We start from the raw sequence: 17,674 nt of genomic DNA, 5'->3' as shown, positions 1-17,674 counted from the left end.
TGTCATTTTCGCATGTGCTTCATCTCCCTGGTCTGGACGGCTTGACCCCTGGTCCAATCATCAACGTCACCACTCCCTGCTTTCTTCATCTTCTGGCTCGGGTGTCTAACCTGTCCCCGGGATTTTCAGGGTCGTCGCAATTCACTCTTCTCCCGTGACACTTAAGACATAGCTCCTGCCGTCGCATATCAAATCATTCCCACACCCTCTTTAGCCTCCCTTGGTCCGGACAGGAAGAAATCAAATCTCCACGGATCATTCACTTAGTTTCTCCGGGAAAAGCGGCACGCATAATTACATACTTCAGCCTTTCATTTTCCTCCAGAGAACCTCCAAAGCTCCCCCTCAATTCCTCGTGCAATAGCCCTTGAACAATACAATAGGCAAGACTTTGTCGGTGTCACTTCACCCCAATGACGGTCTTCATTGCCTCACTGTATGTTTGTCCTTCTTCATCGCGCAGTTGATTGAGTTCTCACTCACACTGTCCAGTTTTCTCCCCTATACCATTGACTTTCAAGCTACCGAGTTGCGACATGCTCGGCGCAAGTCATCCAGTAGCTCTTCTCGCGGAGAGGGCCGAATCATAGGGCGACTAGCAGACACCAACAGGAAGCACCATTCCAAGAGCATAAGTCTGTCGCTAACTCCTGGCGCCACCACCGACGATGAAAGGATCTTCAAGCCCTATGTCTCGCGCGCTGCAGGTGAGATTCCGGCTGCAGATGATCCCAACGGCCCAGGCCCTAGCGAACCTCGTACCGTTTCCTGGGGCCAGAGCCGTAAGTTCAATCAGCCGCGCTTAAAGACTTCTCTTCACCCGGGTCCCTCCATCCTGAGCCGGCCTGGGCCAGGGGATGATGTGGACAACCCGCCCTATCTGGATGGTCCTGTAGATGTATTGAGCTCAGAAGAAGAACACGGGAGTCCCCGTGCTCTGCTCTCTGAGCTTGACTGGGTTGTCAAGGCAGCTGAACAGGGCAATGGTGGCTTGCGGAACGCCATCAATGCTGCCGAAGAAGCAGGCATGTTGACGGACAAGATGTGGGTGGGCACATTGGGTATGCCTACGGACTCATTGAGAGATGGCACGCGTGCCAGTATCTTCGAGACGCTTGAAGATGAATACGAGTCGCTTGCTGTGTTTGTCCGCGACAGCGAATTCGAAGGTCATTATACTCACTTCTGCCGGGCTGTCCTGTGGCCTGCTTTCCACTATCAGATGCAGGAAAGCCCGCGACACACGGAGTACGACGATTACTCCTGGAAGCAGTATGTCAAAGTCAACGAGGCATTCGCAAAAATCATTGCTGCATACTGGCGTCCTGGTGACAGCATCTGGGTACATGACTATCACCTTCTGCTTCTTCCGGGAATGCTCCGGGAGAGGCTGCCAAAGGCAGAAATCGGCTTCTTCATGCATACTGCATTTCCCTCGTCGGAGATCTTCCGCTGCCTGAACGCTCGAGAGGCACTGCTGAAAGGGCTTCTCGGTGCGGATCTGATTGGTTTTCAAACGGAAGAGTACTGCTATCATTTTCTTCAATCTTGCATTCGCCTTTTGAGGTTGGAAGTCTCCGTCGATGGCGTACAACTCGACCGACGATTCGTCCATGTGAAGAATATGCCCATCGGTGTTGACGTCAAATCGCTCGACGCGCTGCGCAGGACTACACATGTGAAGGATTGGATCGCCAATATCACCTCTCGATACAAGGGAAAACATTTGATCGTTGCTCGTGACAGGCTCGATGCTCCGGGTGGTATCAAGCAGAAGCTTCTCGCTTATGAACTTTTCCTGAAGAAATACCCTAAGTGGAGGGAAAAGGTATGTTCGGGCGAAGCACAATGCATGGTTTAATACATTTGGTACTAACTAGCCCAGGTGGTCCTTGTTCAAGTCGCTTCGGCTTCTGAGCTGCCTGAATTGGAAGCTCAAGTTTCGAAAATCGCCATGAGGATAAACTCGGTATACTCCAGCTTGACTCATCAGCCCCTGGTACTCCTGAGACAGGACATCAGTTATTCCCAGTTCTTGGCCCTCATGAGCGTGGCGGACATCTTCATGGTCACCAGCCTTAGGGAAGGCATGAACCTTAGTAGCCACGATTACATTCATTGTCAGGATGGAATTCTGGCATCTCAGCGTCACGGCTCTCTTATCCTGAGCGAGTTTACAGGGAGCGCTTCCCTCTTCAGTGGGCACGAACTTCTGGTTAACCCTTGGGATTACAAAGAGGTTGCCGATGCGATTAATAAGGCGCTTTCCATGACGCCCGAGCAGAAGGAGCGGAACTGGCAGTTCTTGCTTGAAAAGCAAACCCCTCACACAGCGATCGCATGGTTCAACTCATTCCACACCGCTCTGACTAATGCACACAGCACACAGCTATCTCGTGAACTCAGCCAGGTGTCCCTTCTGTCCGTCAAGGCCGTGAAGGAGGCGTATGACAATTCCAGCTCACGCCTCTTCTTCTTGGAAGACGACGGCATCATTGCTCCTCAAAACGGAACTTCAGCTGACCTAATCGCTCTGCTCGAGCGCTTGCTAGCAGATCCCCAGAATATTGTTTATGTGACGAGCAGCAAGAGTCCGGAGCAGCTTGACTCAGCCTTGGAGGCACTCTCTACCAAGGTGGGGTTGATCGCCGAGAATGGCTGTTTCAAGCGCGAGGTCGGCTCATACACTTGGAAAACGCTAGTAGACATGGAAAAGGCCAAGGACTGGCGGAACGGCATTCGCAAAGTGATCCAGTATTACCATGAACGAACAGAAGGAAGTGAGATGGAGGAGCGGCGTTGTCTCATGAACTTCTGCTACGAGCATGCGCATGATCCGGAGATCGCCGGGCGCCAGGCCTCGAGCCTAGCAGATCAGATCAACGGCACACGGGGAAGCGAAGCCATCCGCGTGGTCCTCAGCCAGGGCGCAGTGAGTGTCGAGCCTCTGGACGTGTCCAAGGCCAAAGCAGCCGAATCCGTCCTGCGGCAGTTACCCCGCACGCCGGATTTCGTGTTCGTCGCCGGGGGTGCGCGCGGCGACGAAGCCCTTTTCCGCTGGGCTAATCGCCTGCATGCTGAACAGATGATCCCCAGCGTGACCACCCTGACCGTGGGCTCTCACGCCACGGAGGCCAAAGCCGTGCCTCCCGGTGACATGAGCATGGCCGATATCGTAGACGCTTTTACTTCTCGGCCGATGACAAACGGCATGTCTAACGGACACACCAACGGGCACTCCGCTGAGGATACTAACGGGCATGCAAATGGTCACCACCCCGAAGTAAATGGCGTCAATGGAGAAAGCCATGACTGACCCTCTCGCCCTTTCACCCCTCCCTCTATTCTTCCATTACTCCATCCTTACTCCATTCCTTCCCAAGTGAACATGTAGCATCCATCCATCCTCTGACCCCTCCTTTCACTCTACTGTTATCTCTCTTCTTTCCCTCTGCCCTTATCTTCTCTTCTTCTCACATGTCTAGCTACCTCTTTCCTAAGTATGATATAACGTGTCATGGCGAATGATCCATAATGTGTCCATCGGAAGGAAAACCCCTACCTCGATACACGATAATTATACTATACTATCCTTCCCTTACCAATATATTCTTAGTGTATTTTAAGAATGGATATTTGATATTCAATACCGTAACATATTCCTTCCTCCGTACTACATGCATTGTTACATAAGATAAGATAGTGATCAAGATAGAAAGGAACACCAGATCCGATTGAATGTTTGATTGATGATCTATTCCAAAAACAACCAGACAAGTTTCCTACCTTACCTACTAACTAGTTAGTTAGTTACCTATGGATCTTACCTCCCCCCCGCAGCGCAGCCATGGCCAGAGTCAATAGTCAGTCAATGAACAATGCAACCACTGCCTTTGCAAGATAAGATGAAACCCCTGGAGAAAAACAGAATCAAAGGGGAAAAGGGGGTACTCGCGACTATGAAAAAAAAGTAAACAGTAACCATGAAGAACACCAAAGTAGACAAGGGTTGTGGCTATGGAAAAAAAGCGAGATGAGTAAATACATGGAGTAATCCGAGCCCCTCCCCACGTGAGTTGAGCCAAAAAAAAAAAAAAAAAAAAAAAAAAAGAAGTAAAGGTGAGCATAAGACGGATGAGGGGATGAGGTTGCAAGGTTACAGTGAATGCGCCAGAAGAAATGGAGGGAGAAAAAATGCATGCATGCATGACCGGAACGCGTGGGTAAACTCTACCGGGATTTCCAGGAAGGAACCGAGACCCATCGGATTGAAGGAAAAAGCAAATTTAAAAAGACGGAAATGAAAGGGGACGTAAATCATCAGCAAGGGAATAATAATAATGATAATAATCGTAGCAACCAGATCATCCGGGCCCGCGTTTGACATTACACGGATAAAAAAGAAGGGGTGGGGGGAGCGATGAGGAACAGCAGTTAATAGTTACACTTGGGCGACCAGATAAGGTATGTCTTTGTCAGGCGAGATTTAACCGCCCACGTCAGCATTGGGTGGCTCGTCACGCAATGTAGCAGACGGATTGGTGCCGGCTGATATCAGGGTCGGTGCAACCCGTCTCTTCTTCGGCTGTTGCTGACTCTGCTGTTGTGCCTGCGGAGCGGCACTCTGATCTTTGTCGTCCTCCTTCTCAGATTCACCGGCTCGTTTGCCTAGAACACTGTTGCTGACATAGCTTGTCCCACTTTGGGAGGCCGCGGACATGGGGGTCTGCGGCGGGGTAGTGAGCGGAAGTGTCGGAGGCTGGGCTGAATGGGTTGCTGTCACCAGCGGCACAGATCCCAGCGTGGGCGTCGGGTTATTGATGAGCCTCGAGCTACCAGACTGTGTCGTAACCGAAGAGACAGAGTTGGACCGTGCCGGACTTGCGGGAGGTGCCTGAGTCGAATTCGCTTGAACCGCTGAGCTTGGTTTGGCAGTGACGGGCGTGGGGAGAGGCGTGTTATTGGCGGATGAAACGGCAGCTCCTGCCTGTTGAGCCGCTGATGCCGGAGCAACGTATTGTTGGCCCAATTCACCCGGGGAAAACGCGAGGGTCGAACAAAACCCGTCTGATGAACTCATCATCAAAGTCAATCCGTCGTTTGACCTGGAGAGCACTTAGTACACCGATAAGTGATCCTGTTTCTGATACTGAACTTACCATGTCAAGTCAGTGAATGTGGCAAAGTGCAAATTGCTAACGACACAAATTGGTGTCTGTTGCTGGGTATCATATACCATGACCCCATCCTGGGTCGCGACAGCATACACGATCCGGTAAGGTAACGTGAATACAGGTGCAGGACTCTGGCTTACTGCTCGATCCGTGGCCTTGGGAGTCGAGTTATTCTTCGCTTGGTCGTTTGGCGCCGACATTGGGGGTTCCATGGAAGCATTGTCCCCTGTAGAGCTTACTACCGGCTCGGGAAGAGAAGAGAAAGATTCCTCCGTTGACGAGGTATCTAATGTGATATGCTTCGCAGGCTGGGGACCCTGCCGAAGCGTGTAAAACACGGGGGAGCATTTCACTGCCACAGAGGGCTTCTTGTGGCCTGGAAGATGGGAGATGGGAGGCTTGTTGAAGCCTGCACGAGTGTAGATGTAGACAGTGTTGGTGATCTCATCTGTCGTCTTGGTCGGATCCGTAGCAGACACATGCGAAGTTTTGTATTGGCCTGCGGGCGTGAATAGCAAGCTACCATCGGGGGCAAATGTCAGCCTCCGGAAGAATGAGGTGAAGGTTTCATTCGCATATATATTGGCATTCTTCACGCCAAGTCCACCCAGCAGACCTGGCGAGGGTACTTCCAGTGGCTTGACTGCAGGCAATGGCAAGGATGGCGCTGGGGATGCCGATCGACGGATCGAGGGAGATGAGCCGAAGGATGAGCGTCGGCTGTGAGACACCGGTGGAGGGTCCATGGGCAGATTTGAGGTCATCGGTGTGCCCGGGGTAGAAGGGGCAGGGGACACAATAGCAGCAGCAGCGGAGCTCGGTGCTGCGGGTTGTGAGCGAATAGAAGGATCTGGCGGAGCTGGACTACTGGAGGAGATGCGTTTGGCAGGGAGATCCATCTTGAGGAATTTCCCATGGGAGGTGAGGGTGAATTGACCATCCTTTGTTTTCAAGCTGTAGATATGGACAGAGCGATCTGACGACTGTGTCGCCACGAACTCATTCAGAGGATCCCAAGCTACACCTTGGACATAATGAGAGTGCTCAGCAATCTGGCGTACCATTTGACCTAGGTTTTTCGTCGTCAGCTAAAGGTATTCCTCGAGGGATTCTGAGAGAGGAAGCTCACCTGTCTGAGCATTATAGATCCGAGCAATATTGTCCATGCTCCCTGTGATGATGAACACGCCATCCGGTGACCAGGCGAGATCATAGATCTCTGCACCAGAAGATCGACACATGTGCTTTACGCGCCATGTTTCCTTGTCGTCCGAACGATCTTCACCCAGGCCAGATTGTGTTTGCAATTCCGATGGGACCCAGAGTAACACATTGCCATCATCTCCGGCAGATGCCAGCATCTCGCCTGAAACATTGACAAAGACGAAGTCAGAGACAAGATCGGGTATACGGGTCGAGGAGATATCTACCTTTAGGACTGAAACGGACCACATTGACGGCTTGGGTGTGTTTAATCAGTGTGCTCAGGTAGGTCACTTTTCGTTCTTCGCCAGTTGTCTCCACTTTCCATAGCTATGGTTGAGTGTTTGTCAGAGAAAAGGCCGAGAGGAGGAGTAATGAGGGGGAGGAGGTCTGGTGAGGGGGTTTCGTACTCGGACGTTGTTATCACTAGGGAGGAGAAGCGTTAGCACCATAGACCCAAGACTCGAATTAACACAAAGAGTGGAATAGCATACTTGCCAGCCGTGGCCAGACGACCTTTGCCATTGGGGTCAAAATGGACCGAGTAGATGGGGGCATTGTCGTTGTGCCACGAGATGAGCAACGGGGTGGCCTTCATGGTGAGCACGGCAGCTCAATGAGGGCCCCTGGGGAGTAACGGAGAAGACTACAGCTCTTCTTGCGTGCAGGGGAAGAGCTTGATAATATTGAATGTTGGCAATGAAAAGGGTGTGAGATCGCCACAGCAAGAGAGAGCGAGAATGGGTAATGATCGGAGGAGGGAGCCGTTCGTAGAGAAGGTTAATTTATTGCTTTGGAGCAACAAGAGGAATCAATCGATCAATCAATCAATTAATCAGGTGCCGCGGAGCACAACCGGTGGAGAGACGGAGGATTCCAGTGGGGAGGCAGAAAAAAGGGATAGATCCGGTGAAGGTAGCCAGGGAGTGAGTAGTCACCAAGTTGTATTGAGGAAAGTTGAATGGGAAGAGGAAAAAAAGAGGGCCCAGCAACAGAGAGCCAAAGGGTCGTAGTGGTGATGTCGATGCTTCCCGTGTTGGTTTCGCTTCCTCGTGTCGCTCTGGCGTTCAACGCGCCCGGCGAATGACAGCCGCCCTGTCCGTCAGCATCTTTCCTGGAGATGCAATCGATCAGCATTTCAACTACTTCCCGTGGTTACAATGTTCTACATTTTTGGTACTGAGGTTTGTCTCCTGTCTTTATGCATGTCTTGAACATACCAAACGGTCGCTTTTCTACGTGAACTAGATGTATGCTTCTGCTCATGGTTTGTTGCAGATCAATCCCTCCTAGCTCAAAAGGTGTATAAGCAAGCAAGTATATCTATCCCCAGCGATGGTACCTGAGGGATCGCTCTCCTGCGTTTGCTTTAGGTTTTTATTTACTTTCATTGGCTTTCCTTGCATTCCTATTGGAAGGGTAAAAAAGGACCCTGGAAATCCGTGGCCCTGCATGTCCATGCGTAACAACGTCGATTGTCGCAGACTCGCTTCTAAATCATAACTCCTACTGGAGGGGGTGACAAATGGGGTAATCATACACAAGAGAAGAGAAAGATCCAGTCCATAATGGAAGCACCACGCATATGCTTTATGTAACCCAACGGCCAATCGTCTCGCCGAACCAACTGACGGCCTTCTCTCTGCGCTTTTGCCGTGCGTCCTCGTGTGTCTGCATAAATGGCGATGCCTCCTGTACGTACAATTTCTGTTGCTCCAGCTGCGCATTGTGTGCTCGGATCTCCAATTCTCGTTCATGTGGAGTAAGCTGTGCCAACGGTTTGGACGGTTTCAATCCTGCCGGAATCGTCTCACCTCCAGGAATCTCCAGGGCTCCTGGTGTGTTGGTCGGTGTCTGCTGTGCCTCTGCCTTGGGGTTGAAAAGAGAGGTAAGAGGCGGGGCCTCCTGTCCGGCTTTCTGCGCCTCTTCGACCCGTTTCTCGTAGTCAAGCATCTGATGGTAGAGTTTATCGGCGTGCATCTGAATCCGTTCTTCCCTGTCCTCGTCCCAGTTGAAGGAGGAAGCGTATCCTAGGGCCTGGAGGAATTTCTGGATGATTGTCAGCATATACCGACCGACAACGGCTCAGACGTCGCAGGAAAAGAAAAGAGCCGGTTTAACTGCGCCTGCACTTACAGCCTGCGTGGTAAAACAACGAGAGAACTTAGCGTTTTCCTCAGAGCACAGAGTCACACGGGCGCGCAATCGTTTCTCCCAATTGCCAGTCTGGAAGCAGTAGGTCAAGTCCTCATGCTCCAGGGCGCAGTTTTCCATCGCCGCCCGGTGCACAGTATCACCGCGCTGCTTGTACTTCTCAATCACTCGCTCTGCAGTCTTCTGTTCCGTCGCTTCCTTTTCCTGGGGCGGCTTGTAGGTCTTCCAGAGATGCGCATAACGGCCATCTTGGAATAGAGAAGCGGAGGGAAGGGCGGGTTCGGAAGGTTCGGCGCTGACAGCTGGCTTCGTATCTTGGGGCACCGTCTTGGAGGGGTCCTGCGACGAGGGGACTGAGGTGGTTGGGACGTATTTCTCTGGAGCTTCATGCTCGAGGTATTCTCGCAAACCCGGGTCAAGCTTTTTGACCGGGTCGTCCTTGTTCGAGCCACCCCAAAACCAGCCCATGGTGTGAGTGCAGCAGTGGGTTCTTTTTCGGAAGAGTAATTGTCCAATCGATGGGCAGAATGCGCGGTTAAAGGGTGCGAGTAGTATTGAGGAACATATGAAGAAGAACTGGCTGGAGCATGCGGAGACCGATCGACTGCAAAGGCACTTGACCGACCGCCATACCGCTTTGGTCTAAAGTGCAGCCCAGAGAGGAAAAGGCCAAAGATCGAGCCGGGGTTCGAACCCGAGGCATTGCCAATACCTTGATCTATCTATCATATATCGCGTCTTGGCGAATGCTTTCGACAGTATACAGAAGACATGATGGTATGAAAAAAAGAGTCAAAATTTGATAAGAGAGACGTAAATGCCATCTGGAGTCAATAGTATTTTTAAGTCATCTTTTCATGACAGTACTGGCTGTGAATAACTGTTGTTTCCATCCATGATACTGGAGCCTTTCGGGATCTGTACTTTGGCGAATCAACTGTTACCCGACATTCATATATAACTTACAGCTTGTTGAATGTGAAAGAAACCAGCGTCAGAACTTGACTTCATGATACTTGCCACAGAATCGCAGTTGACAGTGACAAGGGTCAAAGTTGCATAGTTCCATCTCAAATCACACATTTTTTGTCATAATATGTGTTGTCGGGTGTATATCCACAAGTCCATCAGATTTACTAGTCTGCTAACTCAGTGTACTGATCAAGTAGTCTCGGGCATAAGAGTCATCGTATCACAATGTTTCCCTGGAATTAGGGGAGATCTATGTCCGTGAAATATATCTGTATGTATCGCTTGTTCGTACCCAGGTCATATGATGATAAGCTTCAAACAACTTCTTCCTAAAAGAAATAAAATGTAAACATAGACTGCGGTTGTTCACGGGCACCCACATGGCGGGAGCATCGCCAACCCACCATTGGCCATCTCGGCGGGCGGCATCGCTCCATCATCACAGCTCCTCTCCATTCATCCACCATCGCCCGTCATATTCTCCCTCCATTATTTCCCCCTTCGCGTGAGGTTTGGCGCGTTGAGCTCGCCAGGAGCGCCGCCTCTCAACCATGGCTTCCAGTATGTTTGCATCAAATCTCCGTGCTCGCGCCAATGCTAATGGTATTCCAACTATCCAGATCGAGAGGAGCGGCTGCAAATGCGGCAGCGCGGAGCAGCGTACGCGCATCACCATCCCGAACCCCGCGACGAATTTACCCAGACTCCGATTTTGCTAACGCTGTGACTGTCTAATAGGTCACGTAAGACCAAGGCGATAGACTTTGGGTTTTCCTTTGGCCTGCCCACTGCCTCCGATGAACCGTCTCAATCCACGTCGCGACCGGACAATGTCGGTATTTCGCTGTTCCCTCCTGCACCACCACCGGCCTCGACAACAGATACTGCTTTAAACGCGACGGCGCCGGTATTAGCAACGGAACCGGAGATTACACAACCTTCACATATATCGCCGGAGAGAAAGCTGTCATCGCAAGAGGGGCATATTCGCCGAACACCAGGAAGCGCGCGCAACAAACTCCCGCCGCGTCCGTCGCCTTACGATCTACCTACGGAAGATCCGCCGGAAGTCGGTCCTAGTCGCAAGATTAGGAAACTTGGTGTGTAATTAGATAATATGATGTGTACAGGATGCTAATAGGCCAAAGATCATCCCAGAAGAACTTCGACAATATCATTCAGCGCGCGGAATGAAGAGAGTTCGCAGCCCCTCAACAATGGCGTCGAATCAATTGCTGCTACCCAGTCGCCTCCCAAACCGACGAGTCCACCTATTACCAATGGCACACAACATCCTCGAGGGATACCGTCTACTACACATGTTGTACAGGAGGATCCCGCACAAATACAACCACCGCAGTCAGCAGAGCCTGTAGCACTTGACCATGCCACGGAACCGCCGTCGCAATCTCAACAAGAACCCCAAGCGAGAGCGACGCCTTCTCCGCCAGGCGAGAAAACAAGAGACAAGCGCAAGAGACTTACATCCCAGGATGGTGAAGCTTCTTCGCGTCGCTCTCCGCGTCGCTCTCCGCGGGGCTCGCCGCAGAACGCCGTGAGCCCCAAGGCAGCAAATGTGGAAGATTCACAGGTGTCAGAAGCAATGGATATATCACCGGGTGGGAAATCACCAGTCACAGCGTCACCAAAACTTGCTGCGCCTGATGCTACCGGGAGCAAACAGGACGGTACCGAGCCTCAGGCTACTAGTGAAGCGCAGATACCCGCAGCGCAAATACCCAGCGAAGAACATACTACCACTGCAGGCGATATCACACAACAACACATTGTTAGCGAGGCTGAAGCCACCGGATCTCCAATTGCTACCGAACCTCAAGAGGCAGCTGAGTCTCAAGATGCTGTCGAACCCGAAGAGACGAATGGCATCGAGAAAGCGGCCGAGCCTCATGCTACTACAGCACAGACAAAGTCTCCAACATCTCCGAGGGCCAAACGAACGAGAGGCCAACGTGCAGCATCCGTTCAACCGCAGTCAACAACTGCCAAACAGTCTAGGCTGGCCAGAGCCGGCTCAGCAGAAAGCGCCCCGGCTCAGGGCATGGAGAGAAAGAGGCTTCGTGGACGTATCGCGAAGGGCCAGGAGCCTACGCCCGATATTCCTACAATAGAAGAAGAACCCACCGATGACACTGGCGTGAATATTTCATCCGAGCCAAAGGACGATCTTGTGGCCAACAAGGGAAGTCGGCAATCACGGCTGCCAAGACCTACGGTGGACAAGAAGCCGACACGCGCTGGACGCCCCGGAAGAAAACCGGCACGATCACAGGATGTTCAGGAAGAAGTGCCTCTGCCCGAGCAAGAGGCGCAGCAGCCGGAAGAGCAGGAGCCTGAACCTGAGCCAAAGCCCAAGGCCATCCCAGAACCCGAAACAGATCTACAGCCGGAAGCACCGACAGAACCCATACCATCAAGGCCTGGCAGACGTGGTCGCGGCAGGAAACTATTGCCAGAAACTACAGTTGATGAAACGCAGGCTCCGAACGAAGAAATACCAGCACAAGCCGAGCAGGCTGAGCCTGAAACAGAAATACAATCAACACAACCAACAGAACCTTCTAAGCCTGCCAAACGTGGCCGTGGCAGGAAACCGCTGTCAAGGAGAGAGAACGATGCAGCGCAAGCTGAGGCAGTCGAGCCGGAACCTGTACCAGAGCCCGAAGAAGAACCACAGCCGGAGCCTCCAGCGGAGCCCGAACCGTCCAGGCCTACCAAACGCTCTCGCGGCCGTAAACCAGCGTCAAAGGAGAATGCTGAGACAACACCGGCTCCGGATGAAGAAGCTACAGCACAAGCAGAGCCGGCGGAGCCCGCCGAAGAAGCACCTCCACCTAAGAAGCGCAAGCCCAGACAGCCTCGGGGAGAAACAGTGCCAGTAACTGTCCATCGCTTCGTGAACGCCGCTGTACTTGGAGAAGGACCCGAACCAGAGGGATCATCGGACGAGGAAGAGGAGCCAGCCGAGGGACTCGCAGCGAAAGAGAAGACCAAGCTTGTGAGCCGAGGCGGCGTCAACGCAGCAGACGTACTAAGCCAGATCTGCCGCGAGACATTAGAAAAGACGCTCGCGACACTCAAGAATGGGATCGCCAACGAAGGCAACGCCGCCCGGCGTGCAGAATGGACACGCAAGAAGAAGGCCGTCGAGGCCTACGGCACGGAACTTGAGGGCCGCCTTTTCGAACTGAGCGAGATGCTCGACAGTAACTTTGTCCTCGGACGCCAAATCAAGAAATCCAAACGGGAGATGATGGACCTACGGAGCCGACTATACCGAGTCCGGAAGGAACGAGAGGAAGTGGCATTGCAAATGGACGCCGTACGGAGGAAGCACAGTGAGGAAGAGAATGCCAAAATGGTAAGCAAGCAAGCAAGCAAGCAAGCAAGCAAGCAGATTACCAGATATACCCTAAGCATTGCTAACAAACTCTCCACTAGGCCCGCTCAACCATCAACAACTCCCTCCACAGTCTGGATCTCGCCCTCGAGCGCAGCCGCAATCGCCCCGTCGACGAATCCACCTCCCAGAACCCCGAACCTTCCTCCACAGCCGGACTGGAGTTCCTTGTCCGTAACGTTGCGGAGAACGTGAGCTCCATCGCCCCGGGAGCTCAAGGCGGTCTGTTACATCAGATCAAGTCATTCAACGCACAGCTCGAGGCTACTGCGCGGAGACTTGAGAGTTGAATTATTGATATAAGTACTTGTCTAAACCTCTTTATTTATATGTTCGTTTGTGTGTTGATTGTAAAGCTGTGTCTGTGTCTGTGTTTTGTTTCGGATAAATACCCCCGGCATTGTTGTCTACGGAGTGAGGGTCATGTTCTTTGCTAGTTGGATAGGAATGAATTAGAATAAGGATAATGGGAATCAAATGATGATCGATAGATATATCCTGCTTTTCGTACTACCTCACTATTCAAATCACTACCACCATATACAACACTAACACCAACACCAAACCATCACCATAGAGTGCGAAATAACCAACCCAAGAAAATAATAAATAACCTATAGATAGATTACTATCCAACCACCCCATCATAACCGTCACGTCAAACCCCCACAAAATAATCAATAAATTGACTAAGATAAACACCTATAACTAAGCAACCCGCAAATAACTAATCATTTCCACCCCCTCGGCCTAAGCAAAGACCGAGCGAAAAGGGAACAACCGGTCTCCGCCCGTAAATCCGGCAGTGTAGCTACAATGGAGTAAGGCTTGATTTGACCAGTAGGTTAGGTTGTTGCATTTGTCAGCTAACGTAAGCCATGTGGCCGCCACCCGCAAATTCAACTACGTAGTACCACTTGTGGGGCTGAGAAGAAATTCTGCAGGATTGTCTTGTCTACTCTGCGTCTGGTTAGTGCTTATAATAGTATTAGTTAGTTGTTGATGATGATATTGATATATTTCTAAATTCTATACTACTGGGAGAATATCTTTTGATGTGATAGTAGTACGTGTATTCAAAAATAATAGATAAGATACATAGAAGGGTGTCAGTCCATATGATCAATATAATGCTTTGTGTTGCTCTGTGTTTGGTTCGGATCAGAATGTGCCGCTGGATCCGTGGAGGGAGGGAGACAGAGAAAATTCGTCTTCGTGGGAAGTTTATGCAGGGTTTTCTTCTTTCGTTGTATGTTCAAACTGCGGAAAATAGTTCAATATCGTTGATGATAGGTTAGGATATCATTCTCGAAGGATTTTTGCCTAACTTAATGTAGATTTTGACTTTTTTAAACCCTCGAATTGTATGTAATCGCAGCCATGCTACGCTATTATCCATCTTCTTCTCCCTGATTAGAAATCCAAGGTGTGGATCTTCTATCTCCATTTGGTTCCATTAATTTTTTTTTTTTAATTTTTTTTTCCTTTGACCCCTCGTCCGGAGATATGGGTTGTATGGTTATGGCGTGCCACAGGGGATTAGTAGTTGTTTCCAGAATAAATATCGAGTCAGTGTGTGTGGCCCTGTCTTTGGGGGTATATAAGTAACAGCTTTCATCTCCTCATCTCGGTCTCTCTTCTGTATCAATATACACACCATCACAATATAGAACAGTCGTTCATATAGACCATCACCATAATCATCATGTCCAAATTGTTCTCCCCCATCCAGGTCGGCCGCATGCCCCTGGCCCACCGTCTCGCCATGGCTCCCATGACTCGATTCCGTGTCGACGACAACCACGTCCCCCTTGACCTTGTGACGCAGCACTACGAGCAGCGTGCTGCTGTCCCCGGAACCCTCTTGATCACGGAAGCCACCATCATTGCACCCAATGCTGGCGGATACCCCAATGTTCCCGGCATCTGGAACGATGCGCAGATTGCGCAGTGGCGCAAGGTGACCGACGCCGTCCACAAGAAGGGCTCGTACATCTACATGCAGCTCTGGGCCCTGGGTCGCGTCGCCAACCCGCAATTCCTTAAGGCCAACGGCAACCATGACGTCGTGTCTAGCAGCCCTGTTGCTCTCGACGATGGCCCTGTTCCCCGCGAATTGACCGAGACGGAGATCCACCAATACATTGCCGACTATGCGCAGGCAGCAAAAAATGCCATTGCGGCTGGATTTGACGGTGTCGAGATTCACGGTGCCAACGGGTACTTGATTGATCAGTTCACTCAGGACACCGTTAACAAGCGTACCGATGCCTGGGGTGGAAGCGTTGAGAACCGTTCCAGATTCGCTCTTGAGGTTATCCGTGCTGTGTCTGATGCTATTGGTGCGGACCGCACTGCTATCCGCTACAGCCCTTTCAGTACTTTCCAGGGTATGCGCATGGATAATCGCATTGCTCAATTCACTCACCTGGCTGAGAAGACCGCCGAGTTCAAGCTGGCCTTTGTGCATCTTGTCGAGCCACGCATCTCCGGAGGTGCTGAGGGGCTGGTTTCGGAGGAAGATTCTCTGGATTTCTTCGTTAAGGCGTACCGCGACGCTAGCCCTCTTGTTGTTGCCGGTGGCTTCAAGGCTGATTCGGCCAAGGAGGCGGTTGATGTGCAGTACAAGGATCACGAGGTCCTTGTTGGAATTGGCCGCCCCTGGACCGCGAACCCCGACCTGCCGTTCATGATCCAGAACAATGTTCCTCTCCGCCCTTACCAGAGAGAGGTCTTCTACTTGCCCAAGGACCCCAAGGGTTACATTGATTATGACTTCAGTGAAGAGTTCAAGGCCGTCAAGGTTGCTGCTTGATCTGGTCTGAGATTGTGATTCAAACTTTGTGGCATGATCGTTGAGCGCTTGCATATAGTATATTGATTTCATTTGTATATATCATAATAGACATGACATTAATCTTCTTCCTAGCTCAGTGTTTATACTGTAGACCATGTTAGTACCGCTAAATTTACCAAAAAGATACGCACTCACTCTAAACTCAAGGTTCTCCTTGTCTGTAAGGTCCAAAAACTCGGAATTCTCTTCATGTTGGAGCCCCGCGCACATTCTATCGCGTCGTTGATTCTCCCAGATGTAGTAGCACTTGAGAGCCACTGTAAACACTATCGCAACAGAGACAGTGGCTACAATGGCGACCTTGGCTGGCATGTACTCTGGCTCGTCCTCAGTGCGAAACGACAACGGGCCTAGAATGTTACCCAGACAGAACGCCATCAGGACGATTGCATTCATAGTCACTTTCTTGGTATGACCGGCGACATTGGCGCCGACGGTAGAATAAAGCAGGGGAAGTGCTGAGCCGACGCAGTTGGTCAGGTAGTTTCCTGCCAACTTGGCGCCTTTGTTGTCACTCGGAGCGAATGCCATGAGACAACCTCCAAGGAGTCCAGAGCATAGAATGCCAATGATGCAGAAACATCGCTGGTCGAAGCGGCCTGCCAAGTACGTACCGAGTAGGATGCTTATCACGCTGACGACACCGCCCGGGATCGTGAGTAGCTCAGTCTCCTTGGTATCAAATCCGAAATTCTTGATGATCAAGGCCGAGAAGCTGCTGATGGCTGCATTACTAATGTTCCCCGATGCAACTATTATAGCGATCAGGTAAGTCTGAGGGTCTTTGAAAGCCTCGAAGAATTGCTCCCATTTGAAATGCTTGTTCTCGATACCCGTCCGATTCTCGCGAAGACGCTCAATTACCATTAACTTCTCTTCATGGCTGAGGCGGGACTTCATAGGATTGTCTGGGAAGACAACAATAACTGTGATCCCAACTGCAATAGTAATGAGCCCGAAGATCAAGAACATGATCTGCCAGGAGTAGAACTTGTCTCCTTTGTAGAAAAGCAGCCCGTATGCAACGAGGGCGCCTAATATGGTCGCGGTACCTGTGCCCAGGTACCAAAAACCGATGCGCTTAGGTTGTTCTTCACTAGGTTAGTGAATGTGAATTGATCAGCGGGGTTTACTGCATACCATTTCTCTTGTACCACATGGAGGTTATCAGAATCAACCTAATCTCGTTAGGCAAGTCCTTGCTACGTCAGATGGTGTCTTACGCAGGTGCTACAGCACTTTCGAAACATCCTAGGAGCACTCGAAGAACGACGAGTCCGGGGAAGTTCTTCGCAACACAATTCAGAGTTGTCAAAAGGCCCCAAAGGGTCACTTATTCGTCAGCATCGCCAATATGGGATTATTGAGTGTCTTACCATTCATTCCCAAGTACTTTGCAGTTGGCAAACGCTGCATGAAATACCCAGTTGGAAGTTCAAAGAAGAGGTATGATACGTAGAATGCCAAAGCGAGGTTCGAGAATTGGTCTGTCCGCATGCCAGTGTCGGCAAGAAGGCCCATGACCGAAGCATAATTGACTGCAATCGTTTAGCTTCTGGGTCGAATAGAGCACGCTGTCGCGACACACTGACTTAGAATCTTGTCTAGGTATTGCAGAAAGTAGATCGCCCACATTAGGGGCACAACCATCCAGTCGATCTTGCGAACCAGCCTTTTCTCATCGATATCAGAGAAAGTTGCCACCTCGCCAGCATGAAGGTACTCCAATGCTGCATCGGCCTGGCCAAGGGATACATGACCGTCAACCTTTGATTCGGTGTCAACTGCACTTGTGGCGACCACCTTGTCATCTTTTCCTGATATAGGATCTGTCATGGTTTCAGTTATATTCTCTTCTGATGGTTCTCAATGGTTGTACGCGGCTCAAGATTACTC

General features: G+C 50.9%; 6 protein-coding genes across 6 annotated transcripts; 3 read left to right on the top strand and 3 right to left on the bottom strand.

Annotated features, from left to right (window-relative positions):
- Positions 1-413: 413 nt before the first annotated feature.
- AtWU_07447 (trehalose-6-phosphate synthase) lies at positions 414-3,316 on the top strand (the record flags this gene model as incomplete). The annotated part of the gene is made up of 3 exons (XM_035502556.1): positions 414-436; positions 493-1,828; positions 1,886-3,316. 3 exons carry the CDS (start codon positions 414-416, stop codon positions 3,314-3,316), a joined length of 2,790 nt encoding a protein of 929 aa, XP_035358449.1.
- A 1,170-nt stretch (positions 3,317-4,486) lies between these two features.
- Positions 4,487-6,975, bottom strand: AtWU_07446 (putative chromatin assembly factor 1 subunit B; the record flags this gene model as incomplete). Its single annotated transcript, XM_035502555.1, has 6 exons — positions 4,487-5,105; positions 5,160-6,243; positions 6,304-6,540; positions 6,605-6,707; positions 6,788-6,803; positions 6,872-6,975. The coding sequence occupies 6 exons, from the start codon at positions 6,973-6,975 to the stop codon at positions 4,487-4,489; spliced, it is 2,163 nt and encodes a 720-aa protein (XP_035358448.1).
- Positions 6,976-7,967: 992 nt separating this feature from the next.
- AtWU_07445 (uncharacterized protein) lies at positions 7,968-8,999 on the bottom strand (the record flags this gene model as incomplete). Its single annotated transcript, XM_035502554.1, has 2 exons — positions 7,968-8,426; positions 8,514-8,999. The coding sequence occupies 2 exons, from the start codon at positions 8,997-8,999 to the stop codon at positions 7,968-7,970; spliced, it is 945 nt and encodes a 314-aa protein (XP_035358447.1).
- A 1,055-nt stretch (positions 9,000-10,054) lies between these two features.
- AtWU_07444 (uncharacterized protein) lies at positions 10,055-13,211 on the top strand (the record flags this gene model as incomplete). Its single annotated transcript, XM_035502553.1, has 5 exons — positions 10,055-10,064; positions 10,124-10,163; positions 10,242-10,603; positions 10,652-12,882; positions 12,963-13,211. The coding sequence occupies 5 exons, from the start codon at positions 10,055-10,057 to the stop codon at positions 13,209-13,211; spliced, it is 2,892 nt and encodes a 963-aa protein (XP_035358446.1).
- Positions 13,212-14,626: 1,415 nt separating this feature from the next.
- AtWU_07443 (alkene reductase) lies at positions 14,627-15,736 on the top strand (the record flags this gene model as incomplete). The annotated part of the gene is made up of 1 exon (XM_035502552.1): positions 14,627-15,736. The coding sequence occupies one exon, from the start codon at positions 14,627-14,629 to the stop codon at positions 15,734-15,736; it is 1,110 nt and encodes a 369-aa protein (XP_035358445.1).
- A 115-nt stretch (positions 15,737-15,851) lies between these two features.
- On the bottom strand, positions 15,852-17,614 carry AtWU_07442 (putative MFS transporter; the record flags this gene model as incomplete). The annotated part of the gene is made up of 6 exons (XM_035502551.1): positions 15,852-15,863; positions 15,914-16,869; positions 16,919-16,956; positions 17,002-17,110; positions 17,155-17,316; positions 17,371-17,614. 6 exons carry the CDS (start codon positions 17,612-17,614, stop codon positions 15,852-15,854), a joined length of 1,521 nt encoding a protein of 506 aa, XP_035358444.1.
- Positions 17,615-17,674: the final 60 nt, after the last annotated feature.

This window comes from Aspergillus tubingensis, assembly GCF_013340325.1.
Source record: "Aspergillus tubingensis WU-2223L DNA, scaffold_8, whole genome shotgun sequence".
NCBI lineage: Eukaryota > Fungi > Ascomycota > Eurotiomycetes > Eurotiales > Aspergillaceae > Aspergillus > Aspergillus tubingensis.
Note: the sequence above shows the minus strand (reverse complement) of the source record. Positions and strands in the feature narration are given on the sequence as shown.